Here is a 17,494-nt window from a genome sequence, read left to right as displayed (position 1 = left end):
GCAGCTCATGTTTATGCACTTAGGTTGACTAAGAAACATGTGGAGTACGGGACAGAATGCAGAAGTACCGAAGGTTACAGGTAATGAATGCACCTCCAAAGACTCAGGAGACTGAAGAAGAATAAACACACAGGATCGAGCATGAAGCCAACGTATTCTCTTCCCACCAGCATCCACACACAATTCATCAAGACACTCCAGCAGCTGCCTAATCACAAAGCACTTACAATCAGAGGAGTATTCTGCCTGGGATGTCTGCACAGCTGCTCCGTCTGCTGACTGTGCTGTGGATGAGTTATTATCTGACTGGGCTTTGCGCACCAGGGCTGCAAGTGGGTGATCAGGGTCTACCACCTTCAAAGGCTGGAAAGATTTTCAGAGGAGAAAAAGAAAAAGAGATTAAAATTGGAAGTACATATTTAAGGCATAACGGCATCAACATATTTGGGAAAGCAAATTTATGTAAGTTAATAGACATGGATAATTCTGCACAAACTTCTAAGAGAAGTTAATCTTTTTGTAGCTCTCGTATCAGAATCAACATCTCTGAAAATCAGTGGAAAACAAAACAAAAGTAATTCCATGTGAACAGAAATGCATGACATGAAAAAAAAGTGGTTATTACTGTTAGCCATGTACTGCCATGGCTGGGATAAGCCACAGGACCTGCCTTGTCTAAGTATCAGGCAGCACCACAGCCATTCCTCTGAAAGCCTCAAATACATCCAACCATCTGTCAGTCCCATTATTCCATCACTGCCCAGACTCAAAAAATAAAAATAACTAACACATCCAGCAAAATTTAGATGTAATGAGTAGTAAATTCTAGTGAAATATTATTTGCTGAAAGTGCTATTTCATGTCAACATTTTATTCACTAAAATCCAAAAAGAAAACATTCTCAGCTTATATACAGAAGGCATTAAATACCTTAATCTCTTCTGCTTCAACACAGGTTCTGTGGGATAAATCCTTGAGTGATGCCCTCAATACCAGAGGGCATCAAAAATAGAAATATAATTCCTTACAAATGGAAAAATAACAATTTATGTACTAGAGAAAAGATAACTCAAAAGCCTATCAAAACAGACTCCAATTACAGTCCAAAAAAAACCCCAAACCTCTGTCAATAAAAACCTGAACACCTGCATATTATAATTTTTGTGTCCATGAATCAGGTGTTTTACAAGACAGAAAGTAATTTTAATAGGGTCAAGTACCTTCATGAGCTCTTCAAGCCTACTGCATTTTTTAGAGGCAAAGAGACTCGGATGCAGATAATTTCCATCATCGTCGTCATCATCATCATCATCTTCCTCAGATTTGACTCTCGAGTCTAAATAAAAGCAATATCTGAGTTTTAGCTGGGTTTGCCATGAGTTTGCATTGGGAGAGAAAGATGATACAGCACTAGCATGAATTCTTAAGGAAGCCTCAATAATATAAATCAGCTTATTCACAAATACATAGATACAAGAAGATATTGCCAGACATCAATAACACTGAAGTGTTGAGTCCTTCTGTTGGGCTTGAGCTTTATGAGAGTTTCTAAAACCTCCAAAATCACAGCAGCTGCTATAGCTGAAAGCTTTCCAAAACAGCATCGTTTCAAAAAATCTCCTCCAATTTAAGCAAAGTTTTGAATCATCACATCAACCTCAGCTGTGGGGTAACACCAAAGAGATGTGGCTGCTTTACCCGCGACCCCAGCGGCCGTTTCACCGACTCACTGCCCGAAGCCGCGATGAGCAACAACTCACGTTTCTTCTCGTCCGTTTTGCTCTCGGAAGGGGCAGCGTATCGTCCCTCCTTCATGGCCTTCTGGATGAACTTGTAGTAGGGGTTGAGGTAGTGGTCGAAGCGCAGGAAGTCGAACTGGGAGTTGCGCGCTTGCTTGGCCTTCAGCATGATCTCGAACTGCGCTCCCTGCTTGCACACGAAGTTGGCCGTTCGCTCGATGATCGCGTGCATTTTCGCTGTCGGCGGCTGTGGGAGGGAAATATAGAATCAGAGAATCATAGAATCAGCTGGGTTGGAAGGGACCTCCAAGATCATCAAGTCCAACCCTTGATCCACTACTGCTGTGGTTGCCAGACCATGGCACTGATGCCACATCCAGTCTTATCTTAAAAACCTCCAGGGATGGAGAATCCACCACTTCCCTGGGCAGCCCATTCCAATGGCTGATCACCCTCTCTGCAAAGAAATTCTTTCTAATATCCAACCTAAACCTCCCCTGGCACAGCTTAAGACCAAGCCCTCTTGTCTTACTGAGAGTTGCCTGGGAAAAGAGATCAACCCCCCCCGGCTACACCCTCCTGTCAGGGAGTTGTAGAGAGTGAGGAGGTCTCCCCTGAGCCTCCTCTTCTCCAGGTTGAACAGCTCCAGCTCCCTCAGCCTCTCCTCATAGGACTTGTGCTCGAGTCCCTTCACCAGCCTCGTTGCTCTCCTCTGGACCTGCTCCAGCCCCTCAATGTCCTTCCTGAACTGAGGGGCCCAGAACTGGACACAGCACTCCAGGGGTGGCCTCACCAGTGCTGAGTCCAGGGGAAGAATCACTTCCTTGGACCTGTTGATCACACTGTTCCTGATATCATATATTTGTGTTTTCATAAGCAGCTTGTACGGGGAATTAGAAAGAACAGGAGCTCCCTGCCCTTCTCAGCTTTCTTTGGCAGCTCAGGTTTCGGGATCTCTCACAACTACAGAAAGCACATCAGCACTACAAAATAACCAACACAGTCCCAATCTTCCCCAGCTGCTCGTTCAGTTCCTTTTGCAAGATCCTCTCCTTCCATCAGCACAACTATTTCTGCCATTGCACACCAAAGTGAAAGGGGAACAAATCCTGGGTGAGTTTGGTGTTACAATACCTCAAGGTTATCTGAAGACTCACAATATAAGGTCTTCATCCCCAGAGCTCTCCTTAATTCTGAGTGTGCAAATATTGTTCCCTAACTAGAAAAGTTTGTTACTTTGCATTTGCTTGGAAGGAACATGTTGCCTCTCAAGACCAACATAAGAACTATAACTCCTATGTGCTGTCACATTCCCCTAAAGAGTCATTGAACACCCTAACAATAAAAGAAAAAATAAAATTAATAAAGTTACGCAGCATCCATGCATTCCACTCCTGAAATCCCATCTAGGGAGCACCACCACATCAAACCCAAGAAGAGAAGAGAACAAAAGTACACCTAAAGAATGAATGAACATCATTCACTGTCTTTAATTTCATACTCAGCTGTTTGTCGTGCTTACTAAACTACAGAAACACATACTCTGTGTGCCTATAAAGACTGAAGGGTCACACTAATGATTTGCTTTAGCTTTGCAATTTTATTGGTTTAAATACAGAACTATGCTGCAAACCTCAGAAAATGTTTTTCATTAGACTGGAAACATGGTGCTCCATGTAGGGAAAGAAGTCTGAATATTATCAAACAGCCCATTTTTAAAGGCTGCTTTCAGACAACTGGATCCTCTTACCAGGACAACATGTCCAACATGTAAAATAACTAATTGTTACAAGTTTTACTTGTCCCTTTAAAATCCTAACAAAGATTATTTTAATTAGAGGCAATGAAGTTTTTAATAAACCAGTAACAATTTGTGCATTATCAGTTTCACACCATACATCAAGTTTTTCTGTTTCTATCTCTCCTCAGAAGTTATTAAATGATAATTTCCTCTTACAGTCCACTTTCATAGCATCCACAGACTTCTTAAAATGCACTGGTGAAAAAGTCATCTCTGCCCATAATCACAGTCTGAAGCAGTGGAAGATCTGCACCCTGGACACAGCTCTTCTATTCCATGATGCAGAAGGACATTACTGCTGCACTTGGAGCTGCCACACACTGAACATTCCCAGCTCACTACAGCCTCTGGACCCTTTTTGCAGCTGTGCTGACTCATCTTCAATATCAAATATTTGCATTTTGCATTGCTCTGTCTGACAGAAGTTATTTCAGATCTGTCTTTGTTGAACTGCACCTTGCAGGCTGTGAGCAAGGTCTCCACATTCGCAAGCTGACTCTCAAATTTTAACTTAGTTCCAAGCAGCTTCCTCCCCAAAATGATTCAAAGTTTACAAGTGACCTTTACCAGGCTTCTATTCCTCCCAGCAGTGGAAATAAAAAATACAGAATAAATATGTTCCCTGGTAAAGCTGAATGACTAGAACAACAAAAACAAATCAAGGCTTGTAAAAAACCAAATTCTCACAATTCCCAATCCAAGGTCAAGTATACACTTGTATACATATACAAGTATATGACTTGTTTTCAGAGCTGCTGTCTAGACATTTTGATGTTTGCTGTTTTTTCTTTTTTACTCAAAACCAAATATGTCTACATTTGCTTTCTGTTCATGTGAATATACTGGAGTTCAATAACTGACTGGGAAATTACTTTGGTAAGTACCACACTGCATTCTGCAACATCCATAGAAAATATATCTTAAGTTTCAGAACAAAACCCAAGCCAAGCAGCTGCCTAAACCAACAGTCTGTCACCTCTTTCACCACCAGTTGTTACTGCTTGGAAACAGTATCCAAATGCAAAATAAGCAGCTTCTCTCTCAGAACTCAAGGTTCTTATTATAAAGCCAAAGTATAACTCATTATTTAAAGGCAGCATATAAAAATCTTCCCTGAATTTAGAACTAGGGTGGTAACCAGCTCACTAATGAAATGCATTATAGATTGTAGAGAAGAGGAAGTAAAATTAGAATAAGTTGCACACTAGTTTGGTTAAATAGCTCTTATTTCATGTAAAAAGACCACAACAGGATAAATATTTTTAATTAAAAGCTAATGAAGTAGAAAAACACTCTTACACAAATATCCTGTGCTCACTATTATTCTAGCAGAGTGCTTTGAATCTTTAGTGACCAAGATTATCAAGTTGAGCCCACATATAAATTAACACTTTTGTGACTATGGTTATAGAAAAAGGAATATTATTTGACTTCCCAGCATCTTTTATAAAAATTGATATAAATTGAAAACCCTCAAGGTTAGAACTGTACTCAAGTAGGTGTCTGTTCAGTAAACTTCAGGAGGCAGGAAGAATACGCATGTTGCAATTAAGTTTAAATTATGTAGCAAATTCTGGTGACATCACATGAAGGAAAGAGCTTCTATAAACTTCTGTAAGCTAATACTTTCAAGTTATTTCACACTTAGGCTAGTTTCAAACACAGCCTTTACACTTGGTCAATTCCTATCCCCTTCAGATTGGGACTCAATTAAAAAGAATCCAGAACCTCCTGAACAGAAGCAATCTTTCGGTTTAATGGTCCTTTACGTTCAGAATGTCAGCCTTGACATCTCGGCAAGAATCCATTCCAAGAACAACTGCCCTTTCTCTGCATTATCTAAAATAATATCACAAGTGATACTAAATGCACTCAGTACAAGCCCTGCAATCATTTCAATGAGAAAAAAGATGATTCGAGAATGATCACAGAACTCAGGAATGAAGCCACTCTTTTAGAATAATTTAAAATATACCACAGTGAAGTTAATGGAAAAAAACCCAACCCAGTCACCAAACAGTGGAGCACCATCAGCTCCTCAAAAGTTGGCACAAGTGTAGCTGCATTAAATGTACACACATACCAGTTCCACATCAGAGGGGACATTCAGTCCCGGAGGGGCAACAAAAGGTTCTTCATTTTCTTCTATATTTTCTGTCTGAGCTGCTTCTGCAAGAAATGACAGGAGAAAATACTATAGGACAAAACATGTCAAAGTACCCAAATGTTCAAAACCAATTATGCCCAAAAGGATGTGCACTCAAGGAATTTATCAAATGCAATCATAACCTGCATTTGCACTGAAGACATTTAAATATGGTTATAAGGAACAATTTGTTTAACGTTCTGTTATTTGCTAGAGCAGAAATGTCCCTCTGAAAATATTTTGCTTTACAAATTGTTATAATAATTGAAAAGTTTACTTTAGAAAGTAAGTTACTATATTATCTATTCTATTGGCTTTAAGAGAAATTGTATTCCAGGTTTCCCCTTACAAACTAGACAGGACCAAGTGCGTGGACACCTGACCACGGGAACTCTGGGCACAGCAGAGCAGCCTCATCATGCATGAGATGAAACAGCAATCACTGCTCACAAACCATGCAACAAAGGGACTTTTTGGCTGCTTTCTGGTGGGTTGCTTTTTGTTTTTTTTTTAAATGAACTCAAATAGTTTAACTCCCCAAAGGCACAGAGAAATTTTAGCATCAAGGAAAGAAGGAAGAAGCAGACAAATCAGAATGGGAGTGTTTCTTTTGGCAGCAGCTCCAGCTAACACTATTTGGTGATGGAGTCAAAAACAAATGAATTAAACTCCAGAAGAGACAATGCAATTCAGCATCACACAGAGCACAGAAAAAAACTCTTTGTGGAATGCAAGCAACAGACACTGCCCTGACACAGCCTCTCATACACAGCAGCAAAAAACCCTGAATAAGCTTTAGCACCTGAAATGATCCTGCACTGCAGCACACACACCTTGGTAAGAAAAGCACATCTTGTACCACAGTAACACATTAATATGTAGTTAGGCAACCCAACTGGTAATTAAACAATCCTAACTTTACTAAGACATAGTTCAAAAACCATTGAAAGTTTCCTTAAGGCTTCATGCTAAAAATACAAAGTTATTGTAATTAGAGAACTTAATTCTGTACTTTTTAGGTCATGGAGTGGGCACATTATGTTGAAGACAGACTCATTTCTAATAATTAAGATGACAAAATCTAAACTTAAAAAAATATAAATTCTTATTAATTCCTATTCTATGTTTACAATTATATTTTCCTTCTTGACTAAGAAACACAGTGTCAACAGACAGCCATGTGAGGAATTACTAGTTTTTTCTCCATAAGAATCTGCAAGACAGCAGAATTAAATTCCCTGACTGCTGCAGTATTGACTGTGCTGTAACAGAAAACATTTAAGCTCATCAAGAACAAAGTCTGCAAAAACTCAGTAACAGAGTCCCATAAAGACTTTGATGAAATGCTTTGAGAATTTTTAATTGCATTTTAATGACACACATATTTTCAGCCTGCAACTGCAAGACACAGAGGTGCAGTGTCCTCCCTCTCAATTAACCCTTGCTATTTTTACCCCTTACCTCTTTGTTTTGCAGGTTGATGCTCCTCCTCCTCAGTGGGTTCTGAAGGGTCATAATAATCACTGCCATAACGGAATCCCACTGCATTATAGGTACCATCCTCTGCCAAAGCTTCACTCAGTCTTTTATATTCCTCCTCTTGAACAAAAATGCAATTGCCAACATTAGAACATATTTGGAAGCTAATTGATTTAAAAAAAAATAGAAGTAATATTTCTTACTTTAGTTTTAAAATTAGAAGCTTTCACCTGATCATTTTAGCTTTCATTAAAAACTGAACAGAAAAACACAGCATGTAACACATGCTGAGCACTTAATTCTTCTGGAAGAGACACAGGCTGCGGATTAAGACATTCTAACGCAATTATGCACATAAAGCACGGAATTTCACTTATACAACACTAAAAAAGAAGCACAATGTGTTTATTTTGGGGCATTTGGGGGGGGGGGTCTGAAATCCCAGTCTGCCCTGAGAATCTGGGCAATCTCTGTGTGGCTCTACAGTTAAACTATCCTGAGGTCCTCTCACATACGCAAAGCCTCCCGCTTTTCGAATCCACTGGGTACTGTCAAGATAACATCAGAAAAAGAGAGTATAAAATTAGGAGTAAATTTAATTTCACAATCATTTCTTTAAACATGTGCTAAACTCAGGAAGTTTCCTCGAGCAAATACCTTGCCTTGCCTCCTCCTCAAGCAAGTCCGTATGCAAGGCTAAATACCTCTCTTCATCACAGAGGGCTTCAATTCTAGCCTCCTCTTCGGACAACTGATAATCTCTGTTCCACGTGGAATATTCAGCATCGTATTCAGAAAGGTCATGCAGGTGACCACGCCCATCATACCTGCAGGATGAAACAGCTGGTCAATGCAAAGAACTTAGGGCTTGGGTTTATGTGACTACTTAAAATACTTACCCATTAAAAAATGAAAAAAAAAAACACCAAACTTATACGTTAACGCAAACTCCCTTTTTTAGAAGTTACGATTAATTTTGCTAATCATTTGTCGCCAACTATCGAAAATTTAACAGGCTAAATTCCTCTCAAAGAAACTAATAAATTATTAACAATTAAAGGCAAAAAAAGGTATCCTTTAATAGGTTTTTTTTTAAAGTGGGATCCATTTCCTTAACAGCTTCTTACCGTACGTGCTTCAACCAACCAATCAATGTCACTTTGCAAAATACGTTTTTTCTGGAAAGTCAAATAGCTTACATTCACACAAACCCGAGTACATAAATACCTATCCGTAAGAACCAAACGGTCGAAATTTCCTCGCTTCTTTCTGCTAGTCCCGAACTCTCAGGAGAAATCTTCACCATAGAAACTTGCGTCCATTGGAGGTAAAATCATGGCTAGGCTCGGCCCCTAGCCATTTGGCTGAGGAAATAAGTTCTGGGTTATGTGATAGAGAGACACACATACATAGGAACAGTAACATAAACATGCAATTTAAGGAGGTTTCACCGCAAAACCGGCAGAGATCAATGACGGACAGTTCCCGTCTGCCAGGAGACGGTTTGGTTTGCAGGAAAAGCACTGCCCTGGGATAATGTTTGTGCACCAGCAAGAGAAACTGATTGGAAAAGTAAAGTGACAGTAAACTCGACTCCGCTGAGGTGTCTTCCCACACACAACTCTTGACTTGTGCCAACTCGCTAGACCAAAAACAAAGAAAGTAAATATTCTCGCAGCAAAAAAGTGAATGAAACACACAGGTCTGGTTAATCAAGCTCTGTCCACAGGCAAACTTCAACCCAAGTCTTCTCATAGCAATGTGCTTTGCTCAAAATGGTGATAATGGAGACTTCCTGCTGCTGGAGATAAAAGGAATCTAAGCTTCCAAAGGAGTTTATAAGATTAGCAATTGCAAGCTGCCTTAACTCACAAAGGTTCATTATTCAGGTGTTTCAGTGCCTGTGCACTGACATGCACATACTCAGTGTTTGCTCCCTACAATTTCTGTGCCACCTGGGAACGGGGTTGCTACTGCACAGGACCCCAAAACCAGCCTCTACCTACCCATGAGATCTGTCACAGAAGTGATCTGGATCACAAGTGTGCAAGGTAACACTTCCATTCTCACGTAACTGAGAACAAAACACAGCTACAAACACTTATGGTTGTTTTTTCAGGTGTTTGTGCTTATTTCAATTTATCAAACTAATTTCAATGATAAAAAAGTCATTAACAGTACAGACACCAAAACAGTGCAAGGGCACCTCTTTTTTCTCCAGTCTAATGGAAGGGAGTGGAAAGACCTTCCTTTATTGACATTTTTCCAAGCCAAATGCAGCTCTTAAGTCACAACAAGAAAATCAAGTCTAGCACCAAAGCAATGATGAAATTGAGGGAAAAAATATCTACAGTATGTCATGTGATCCTTTTCAAACCAAAATCCTTCCATCTTTCCCAATGAGGTTTTCAGGGTCAGCCACAACTCTTAAATTATTCCTTCAGTGCTCCACTCAAATATAACCAACCTGACCTCCCATCTTCCCTCTCTCCAGCACAACATCCAGAAAACTCTTTCTCAATGAATTAATTTCTAAATCCCACCCTGCACTGCTGAAACAACTCAGAGACCAGAAGGAACATCAAGGCGGATTCTATTCCTCTCTCTGGCCACGAACCTGGACCTACTGCATGAACAACCACCAAAAAAAAAGCCGCCCCTCACATAAAATTTGAACAGCAATCACCCAAAATCAACTCCATTCTGACTAATACAGTGAATCATGGCACAAGGAAAAAGTAATTAGGCCAAGAATTGCTTTTGGGGTGTCCCACCAACAGCCTGCAGCCAGATTATGTAGGAGAAACAAGAAATCCCCATTTGCTCTGAGGTGGGTGAACACCTCTGCACTGCCCACACTGCACCGTTCTCACCTAGAGAACACACACAGCGTGCCTAGCAAGGTATTCCCAACGCAGTCGGGCTCCCTTGGACTCCAAGTGAGAAGCAGAGGATGTTTGTGGTCCGCACTGAAAAGGAACAGCCCATTCCCGCTCTCCGCTCCGCCCTGCGGAGCACAGGGACCACCGCGCACGGCCGGGAACCTCCAGCGCCGCCGGAGCGGGGAACGCCGAGTTCCCGCTGCCGGGGGGGCCCTGCAGCGACACCAAAGCAGCCCCCGGAGCGCTTTTCCAGGGGGAGCTGCCCTCGAAGAACATCCCCGCTGCTCATCCCCCGCCCTCACCTGCCCACAGCACAAGGGGGGGAACAGAAAGAGGCTATCACAGGAGGAGGGCTCGCAGCAGAGTCTGGGGAGTTGTGTTACACCGACCTATCGATCATGATCTTGGGGTCTCCCATCCAAGGAATAAGGTGTCGCCCCTGTTCCTGGTACTGAGCCTTCTCATCATCCCGAAACAGCTTGCAGGCATAGCCGAACACCAGCAGCTCCACACGGCTATTCCCGCCTCCACCTCCACCTGCTCCGGGGGGCCCGGGCACCGCTCCCCCGCCTGACAACAACATTAGGGGCGGCGGGCCTGCTTCTTCCGAAGTCCGTCGAGACCCTCCGGCCCCTCCGTACATCCCCGGGGGCCTCAGCGAGGCAGCGGCAGCTCGCAGGAAGAGCGACTGTCCGAGCAGCGAGTCCCCGCCAGGGCCGGGCCCGCGCTAAACCCCCCAGCCCCGGAGCGCCACTGCCGCCATCACCCGAGACAAAATGGCGGCGCTTCCGCTTCCGCTGGCGGCGCAGGGGCAGGGCCGGGCTGGCTCTCGCCAGCAGCAGATTCGCCGCAGGCTCGGGCAGCCCGAGTGTGAAATCCGGAGGGAAAACACAGCTCAGACGGCTCCGTGGTATCGAAGAGGACACGGCGCGTTCGACAATAACGGTCACGGGGCTCGGCGGGGGCGGTGAGGGCGGGGGCACGGGTATGGCGAAAGTGCGGAACGCGGGGGGCGGAGCGGCGAGGAGGCCCCGCCCCGCGGTGCGCGGGGGTTCTGAGGGGCCGCCTGAGGCGGCTCCCGGGGAGGGGTTGGGTGTGTGCTCGGTCCCTGTGGGGCGAAATGAGCCCGTGGGGGTTAAAAACAAGAACCGAGAACAAATTTTTAATAAATAAAATTTCCCCGGAGCCCACAGGGGAGGGGGAGGCTGAGGGGGCGGCTGAGGGGGCTCGGCCCGTGTCGGGGCGGAGGTGCGGCAGAAAGCGGGGATTCACCTCAGGCAGCGCCCGGGGAGTTCCAGGGGAAAGGAAAACCTGGGAGCCAAGGAGGGAATCGCAGGATCAATTGTGTTGGAAAAGACCTCTAACATTGAGTCCAGTCTTCGACCGATCACCACCACGTCAGTTAGACCATGGCACTGAGTCCCAAGTCCCGTCTTCCCTTAAAAAGAAGAGGGGACTGCCTAGGGCACTGAGGGAGATTTAAATATATATACATATTTATATATATATATATATATATGTACATAAAGGACTATTTTAGCTAAAATTGTGTCACCTGGCTTGAAATTTTCAATATTGTTTTCCTCAGGGTTGTTACTTCCATCACTCTTCCAAGAAATATGAAGAAACACGTTGCTTTGCATATTTTACATAAAATTCTGTCAGGAAGCACATGTGGTTTTAGTGATTCACGGTGGTGGTTATTCCACAGCCTTTGTAACCAAAGGGTTGGGGGTGCCTATAAAGGCAGAGCTGCTGGGGTTTTCCTGTGGGAAAAATTTCCTGGCTTCATTGTACACAAAGGAATGAAACATGTTAAGATAGTGTGGGGAAAACAATGCAGGAGCAGGGGAAGAGACTTGGATAGTTTGTATCAGCATTTAGAAATACCTCCTAGCGTGTGAACTTGCCAAAGGAGGATACTAGAAATGTCCTTGGACGTTTTATTCATCTGGAGTGATGAAATCGGAAATAATAATATGTGGGGGTTCCTCAGTATCTTTCAGAGTGAACTGCAAAATCTGAGTAAGCTTTATAATGCTGCTTTTAGGTAGCTGTGATGCATATACAGTTCCACTTGCCATTCCACAGCCTTGAAAAGATGGTTAAAATTCTACTAAAGTTAACATCTCTATCCCTGAGTGTGTGGAAGGTACCAGTAATCGTCTGATACTTCCAAGTTATCAGTGAACAAATCTGCTGAAGTTAGATGCTTCAGAGAGATCTTAGTGTTTGATAAAAATAATGACTAAAGTTGTTTTAATGAAGGCAGAAGTTCTAAGTGTAGCAAATGCCTGACCTTTGAGGAACAAATACAGACCTGAACCCCAAGTATTACAGGTGGGAACACGCTTGACTATTGTGCAACAATTTTATACCGGCTGGAAAACATTTGGAGTAAAGAAAAGAGCAGGTGAAAACCATGGAAAGAACTCCAAGAAAAAAAAATAAATTAAATTTTGATGGGGAGTATAAGAAAGCAATACATGGTAAAGATTTTTTTAATTCCATAAGTCCTCTGGTAATGCAAATGATTCAGCAGAAAGATGGTGTGGCACAAAAAGAGCTCTGTGCAGCTGAAGTGGCAGCGTAATAAGATAACTCCAGATCATTTTAGTGAGATATCAGCATTTGAGACAAGGACATGAACTGTGCATGAGTCAGATAAAGGACAAAATGGAAAACTTAGTTACAAGAAGTGCAATTATAGAGAGATAGAGAGAGTGATCTCTTTAGTGATGAGCTGAGCCATTTGTAGAAGAACCAAGAGGTGACCAGAGCACCCAGGAACAACAAAGCACCAGGTGCTGATAATGTTCCCACTGAATTATTAAGAACAGAAGGGGGTGATACTTTAAAAATTATTTCGTGTTCGTTTGGTAGTTTGTAAATAATGTAAAGAAATGGAAAAGGGGAATCACGTGTCTATTTTTGAGAAAGGGGACAAAATGAATCCTGAGGCCCAGGGCAGCACCTCGCTGTTTATTACAGAATGTGATGTTCTGGGCTGTTTTTTCACACATAATTGGCCTGTAATCAGAAGAGAGATTCAGAGAGATTTCTGAAAGAACAGGAGTACAGCACCATAATTCTTTTCAGATTATTGTGTAACTGAGGAAAAGAAATAGGAGTATAAGCAAACTACTTACAGGGATCTTCAATGCCTTTAAGAAAGCTTCTCAGAGTGCATTATGAATTCTCATTGGTATAAAAAAGCACCCATTCCTTTCTTTTTTCCCAGCATGTGTAAAAAATTAAACTTTTTTCCCTTTCTTTTTCACTCTGCATCAACACTGGGAAGGAATCTTGGTGCTGATCATAACACATGGTATGGTTTTTTACCACGTTTAAAGAGACATCCAACTTTAATATCTGCTACTAAAAAAAAAATACACTGAACTTACTACAGACTTTAAAAACCTTTTAATGGTAGGATGCCCAGATTATTTTATTCAGACCCTTGATTAGTCCCAGCTATTCTGACTGTGTTGAAGAGAGGAAGGTGTAACGGGGAAAATTTACAAAATTAATCTCCCTCCCTCTCGCTGTTTCTATTTTCATTTTGCCATAGGTAGGAAAGCAAGAATAAAGCAAACAAAAAGAAGCCTTTCTTTCCTAGGCTGTCTTTTTTTCCTCTGTCTTATTGGAGGTGTAGGCATCTAATATTGTTTTGCAGTTTAGCTAAAAGTGTATAATAGCACTTACTATTTAGTTTTGAAGTACATTTGAAAGAAAAGCATGTTGTGCTGTTTTGAAAGAAAAGTCCCATTTCTGTCATCTTTCAGCGATATAAATGAATCTTCAGCAGACCAAAAGAATGCATCCAATGTTATTCCAAGCACATGGAAAAGTATGAAACCTGTAGCTCTGAAGCCAGAGACCCTGCAGGCACAGGGTGGGTAACAGTTCAGTGCAGAAGCACGTGCAATTGTTTCAATAATTAAGAAGCTATAATTTGAGAATGAGATTTGACACAAATTCAAAGAACAGGCTTGTAATCTTCTGTTATGGGGACAAAATCAGGTTTTGTTGATCAACACAAGTGCCTTGGGTTTTATAGTAAAAATACTCAGGCTGGAGCCAAGACCTAAGTTGGGGGTTTTTTCTTGGTCATCATTTGTTCATCATGAAACTTGTCATGAACCCGCTCTGCCATCAGACTTCTTTATTCTCTCTCAGTGGTGCCCTATAACAGAAGAACTGCTGTGTTCTTTGGGGAAGGATGCACAAAACCTGTGAGGTTTCCTTGAACACTGAAACTGTACAGAACTATTCTCTTAAAGAAGATATTCTCTAAATTATCATGACTTCCTGAGCAGATTTTATCGTTACTTCAGCCATTACTGCAGCTTCCACATATAAAGCATATGGTTATTCCAGTCCAGTTGATTTGGAAGCACATTTTAAACCCAAAATTGCTGTAGAGCAGCAGCAAGGTAAACAATTTCTGGGGATGTTAATGACTGCAATATGTAACTGGCTGCATTAATGACTGGGTGTGGAGTAGTAGTTAAGGGTTTCCAGCCCTTTTTATTTAGAATTTTGCAGCAATTCATACTTAGTTGCTCACTTTATATGCAGAGTTACTTACCTCTTGTATGAATTGTATAAAGATTCTATTTACCTCTTTCTCTTAAAAAATGAGGTAAATCACTTCTTTTTAACACAGTGTTTTTACCTATTGACCACCTTTCTTATTCTGTTTTTTAATTTTCTTTTGAGTTTGTGTGTGTATTTCACTGCCTGCCAATTTCTATGACTAATTTATTTGGTTACTGTCTTTAGACCCAAGGTGTAAGAAACAAAAAGACACTGAAATATAAACAGAAAACAATACACAAAGCTGTCTCTTTTCCCTTCCTGGTGCTTTCCTTTTTCTTGATTTAAGACAATCTCCACTGCTGTACTTTATAAGGCATTTTATTACCGTGTGCTTCAAAAGGGTAATTTAAAGCTTATGAGCAGCACCAACAGTTGGTGTTGGATGTGCTCTTGAATTCTCATGGCAGTACCTTTGTTTTCTTACAATTTTTCCCCAAAAAAGTGCTTGTGTAAGAGACATTTTCAGCTAAAGTTTGCAACAAGCAATTTCAGTTGCTGTACAAGAGGTTCATAGAGGAAATGTAATAGTCTTAAAATGTAATCAGTTTATAATGAACAAATTCTTTATGTTCAGCTTTAATCATAGATTTGGTTGTGTCGTTACTGTGTGAACCCTGACACAAGTTCTGTAAGGAATGTGTTGTGGGTTTGCTTGCAAAGCTTAGTATCTCTGGAGAGTAACTTACATTAATTTGGTTTTTAAGTACTGTTCTGTCTTGAGGATAAAGCAACCAAAATGAATGGAAACTTTGTTAGCACTGTTGTGTTTGAGTACCTGTCCTAGGGCAGGGAGGCTTTACACTAAATTCCTCATGCAATGAAGCAGCTCACTCTGTGTCACAGCCTGGCCAATTGTATTTAATTTCCTCTAAGCCATTAAGGGGAATCCTCTCTGCAAAAGGAGAAAAGGCTTTAGCTGAGCAGGTTTACTGAATACAAAAATAAACTTATTTTCCCTACAAGCAATACCATTTGTCTAATGTTGTGATAGCATTCCTTGACAGAATTTCTAACTGAACCTTGATGATCATTGATCTGCTCCTTGAAGAGGAGAGTGCACACTTGAGACACAAAGAAATAAATGCTTTCTGCCTTTTTTTTTGTACATTATATCATTTGGAATACACAGATATCAAAATGTCAAAGTCTGCCCTTGTGTAACAGCCAGATTTATAATAGTAGCATACTAAAAGAACCTGAGACAGATTCATAAGCTTTAATGGGCTGTCAGACTATATTTGTTAGTAGAAACAACAGGGAAATACAGATTATTAAAGACTGTCATTTTATATGATAGAATGAACACAGAAACTAGTGTTTGCTTGCTTGCAAACTTCATGGCTCTGACAATTTGGAGTTTTTGCAATTGAAGTAAATGTTGTTCTTCAGCAGCCACTGCTTTCTTGAGGCTTCTCTCTCAAATGATGCTAAAGCACTCCTGGCCCTCTGTGTGCTTTAGAGAAATCAATACTGCACTCCTGTGTGCAAATAATTACTAAAGATATGGGCTGGGAAGACTACTAATCATTCCTGGAGGAAAAAGGTGGATCAGCAGCAGTTTGTGTTGTTTACTGGCTTCTTTAATGTTCTGCAATCTTCTGTTCTACAGAGTATTTTTTGAAGATTTTATTTGCACGTAACTTTTAAAAGCTTTACTGAAGATGAGGCATTCAAGATAACACATTGAAAAGTTTCACTCCTCATCAGAGGAGCTTTTAGGCCTCCTGTGGTGGGGGCTATACTGGGTGGTGATCTTGGTTTGCTTTTAATGCTGGTAGTTAATTGTCAATAAAGTCAGTTCGTTGGTTCCTTTAATCCATAAGAAAAAACACAGGGATGTGTAAAAAGATAAAACAAACCACCAAAAATTATTTTTCTCTCCCTTTGTTGTCCTACTGTTTGTGAACAAATTGGAATATGATTTGCTCTCCTTTAGCTTGGATTCTTTCATTGTTGTTTGCCTCACAATTACTTTCTAATTCCTGAGAATGTTCTTCAAAAGCAATTTCTTAAGTGTATTAGTCTGTGCAGAGTTATTTGCTTGCTAGACTGCCATTCAGATCACTGGGGGTTTTGTTGATCCATAATGGAAAGTAAAACCTTCGGTCCATATTATAGCACAGGAGCCTTGAATACAATTATAATTTACTTAGGTTTGATGGAAAATTAACTTAAAATTTGACTGGGTTGAGCTGTAATGTTGATTTTGTCAAATAGAAATCAACTGTTCCTTTGTGTGTGGGTGAAGAGGAAAGAAACCTTTTGAAAGGAATTGTGATGGAGTCTGCCCAGACTGCAGGAATCAGGACACAGGCAGTTTATCTAATAAGCCTGTGGGCAGCAATGTTGCTCTCAAACTCTTGGTAGTTTACATGACATTATGTCATCATGTGGACTCAGGAGGAAAAGTTGGTTTGTGTGAGGTCCTTAATAAGCAATTGCTGTAACTGTGATATTTCAGACATGCTTTTTTTATTAGATCTTACTGCAGCAAAATTTTTAAGTCGTATAACACATTTGAAAAATGCTTCTTGAAACAAACATTTCTTCGAGTCAGAATATAACTTTTAAAACTGGTAACTTTTGGGGAGAGACAGCTTACAAATCACAGCAGGCTCCAGGGGACCTATTGGTCATGTAACAGTAATGGCTCACCAGGAGTGTGACAACTGTCCCTGAGAGACACATCAACCCAGGGCCAGATGGCACAGTGGGACAAGAGGCTGCTTATGGCTCTGTGCATCCTGAACTTGGTTTTAAAATTCCTTTGTACAAAGGCCTCCAGCAACACTGTCCTTTGTGAGGCCACACAGAGATGCCGAGGAAGAAGGCTGAAGTGCCTGCA

The 17,494-nt window shown here is 41.3% G+C and overlaps 1 protein-coding gene across 4 annotated transcripts in view; it reads right to left on the bottom strand.

Moving 5' to 3' along the window:
* SFSWAP (splicing factor SWAP) overlaps positions 1-10,842 on the bottom strand; it is a 30,818-nt gene extending 19,976 nt beyond the window's left edge. Inside the window, exons 1-8 of one of the 4 annotated variants that reach the window (XM_027689338.1) lie at positions 10,437-10,547; positions 8,393-8,529; positions 7,870-7,992; positions 7,148-7,285; positions 5,624-5,709; positions 1,761-1,986; positions 1,221-1,336; positions 228-363 (exon numbers count right to left, since the gene is read on the bottom strand). In XM_027689338.1, the coding sequence (XP_027545139.1) occupies positions 228-363; positions 1,221-1,336; positions 1,761-1,986; positions 5,624-5,709; positions 7,148-7,285; positions 7,870-7,992; positions 8,393-8,471 (904 nt within the window). In that variant the 5' untranslated portion in view covers positions 8,472-8,529; positions 10,437-10,547. Of the gene's footprint in view, positions 1-227; positions 364-1,220; positions 1,337-1,760; positions 1,987-5,623; positions 5,710-7,147; positions 7,286-7,822; positions 7,993-8,392 lie in introns of all 4 variants that reach the window. The other 3 variants (XM_027689335.1, XM_027689336.1, XM_027689339.1) reach the window with 3 other exon arrangements.
* Between the last annotated feature and the right edge of the window lie 6,652 nt (positions 10,843-17,494).

This window comes from Neopelma chrysocephalum, unplaced genomic scaffold (genome assembly GCF_003984885.1).
Source record: "Neopelma chrysocephalum unplaced genomic scaffold, ASM398488v2 Primary Assembly neopelma1_77, whole genome shotgun sequence".
NCBI classification, from domain to species: Eukaryota; Metazoa; Chordata; class Aves; order Passeriformes; family Pipridae; genus Neopelma; species Neopelma chrysocephalum.
This window is presented reverse-complemented; position numbering and strand designations above follow the sequence as displayed.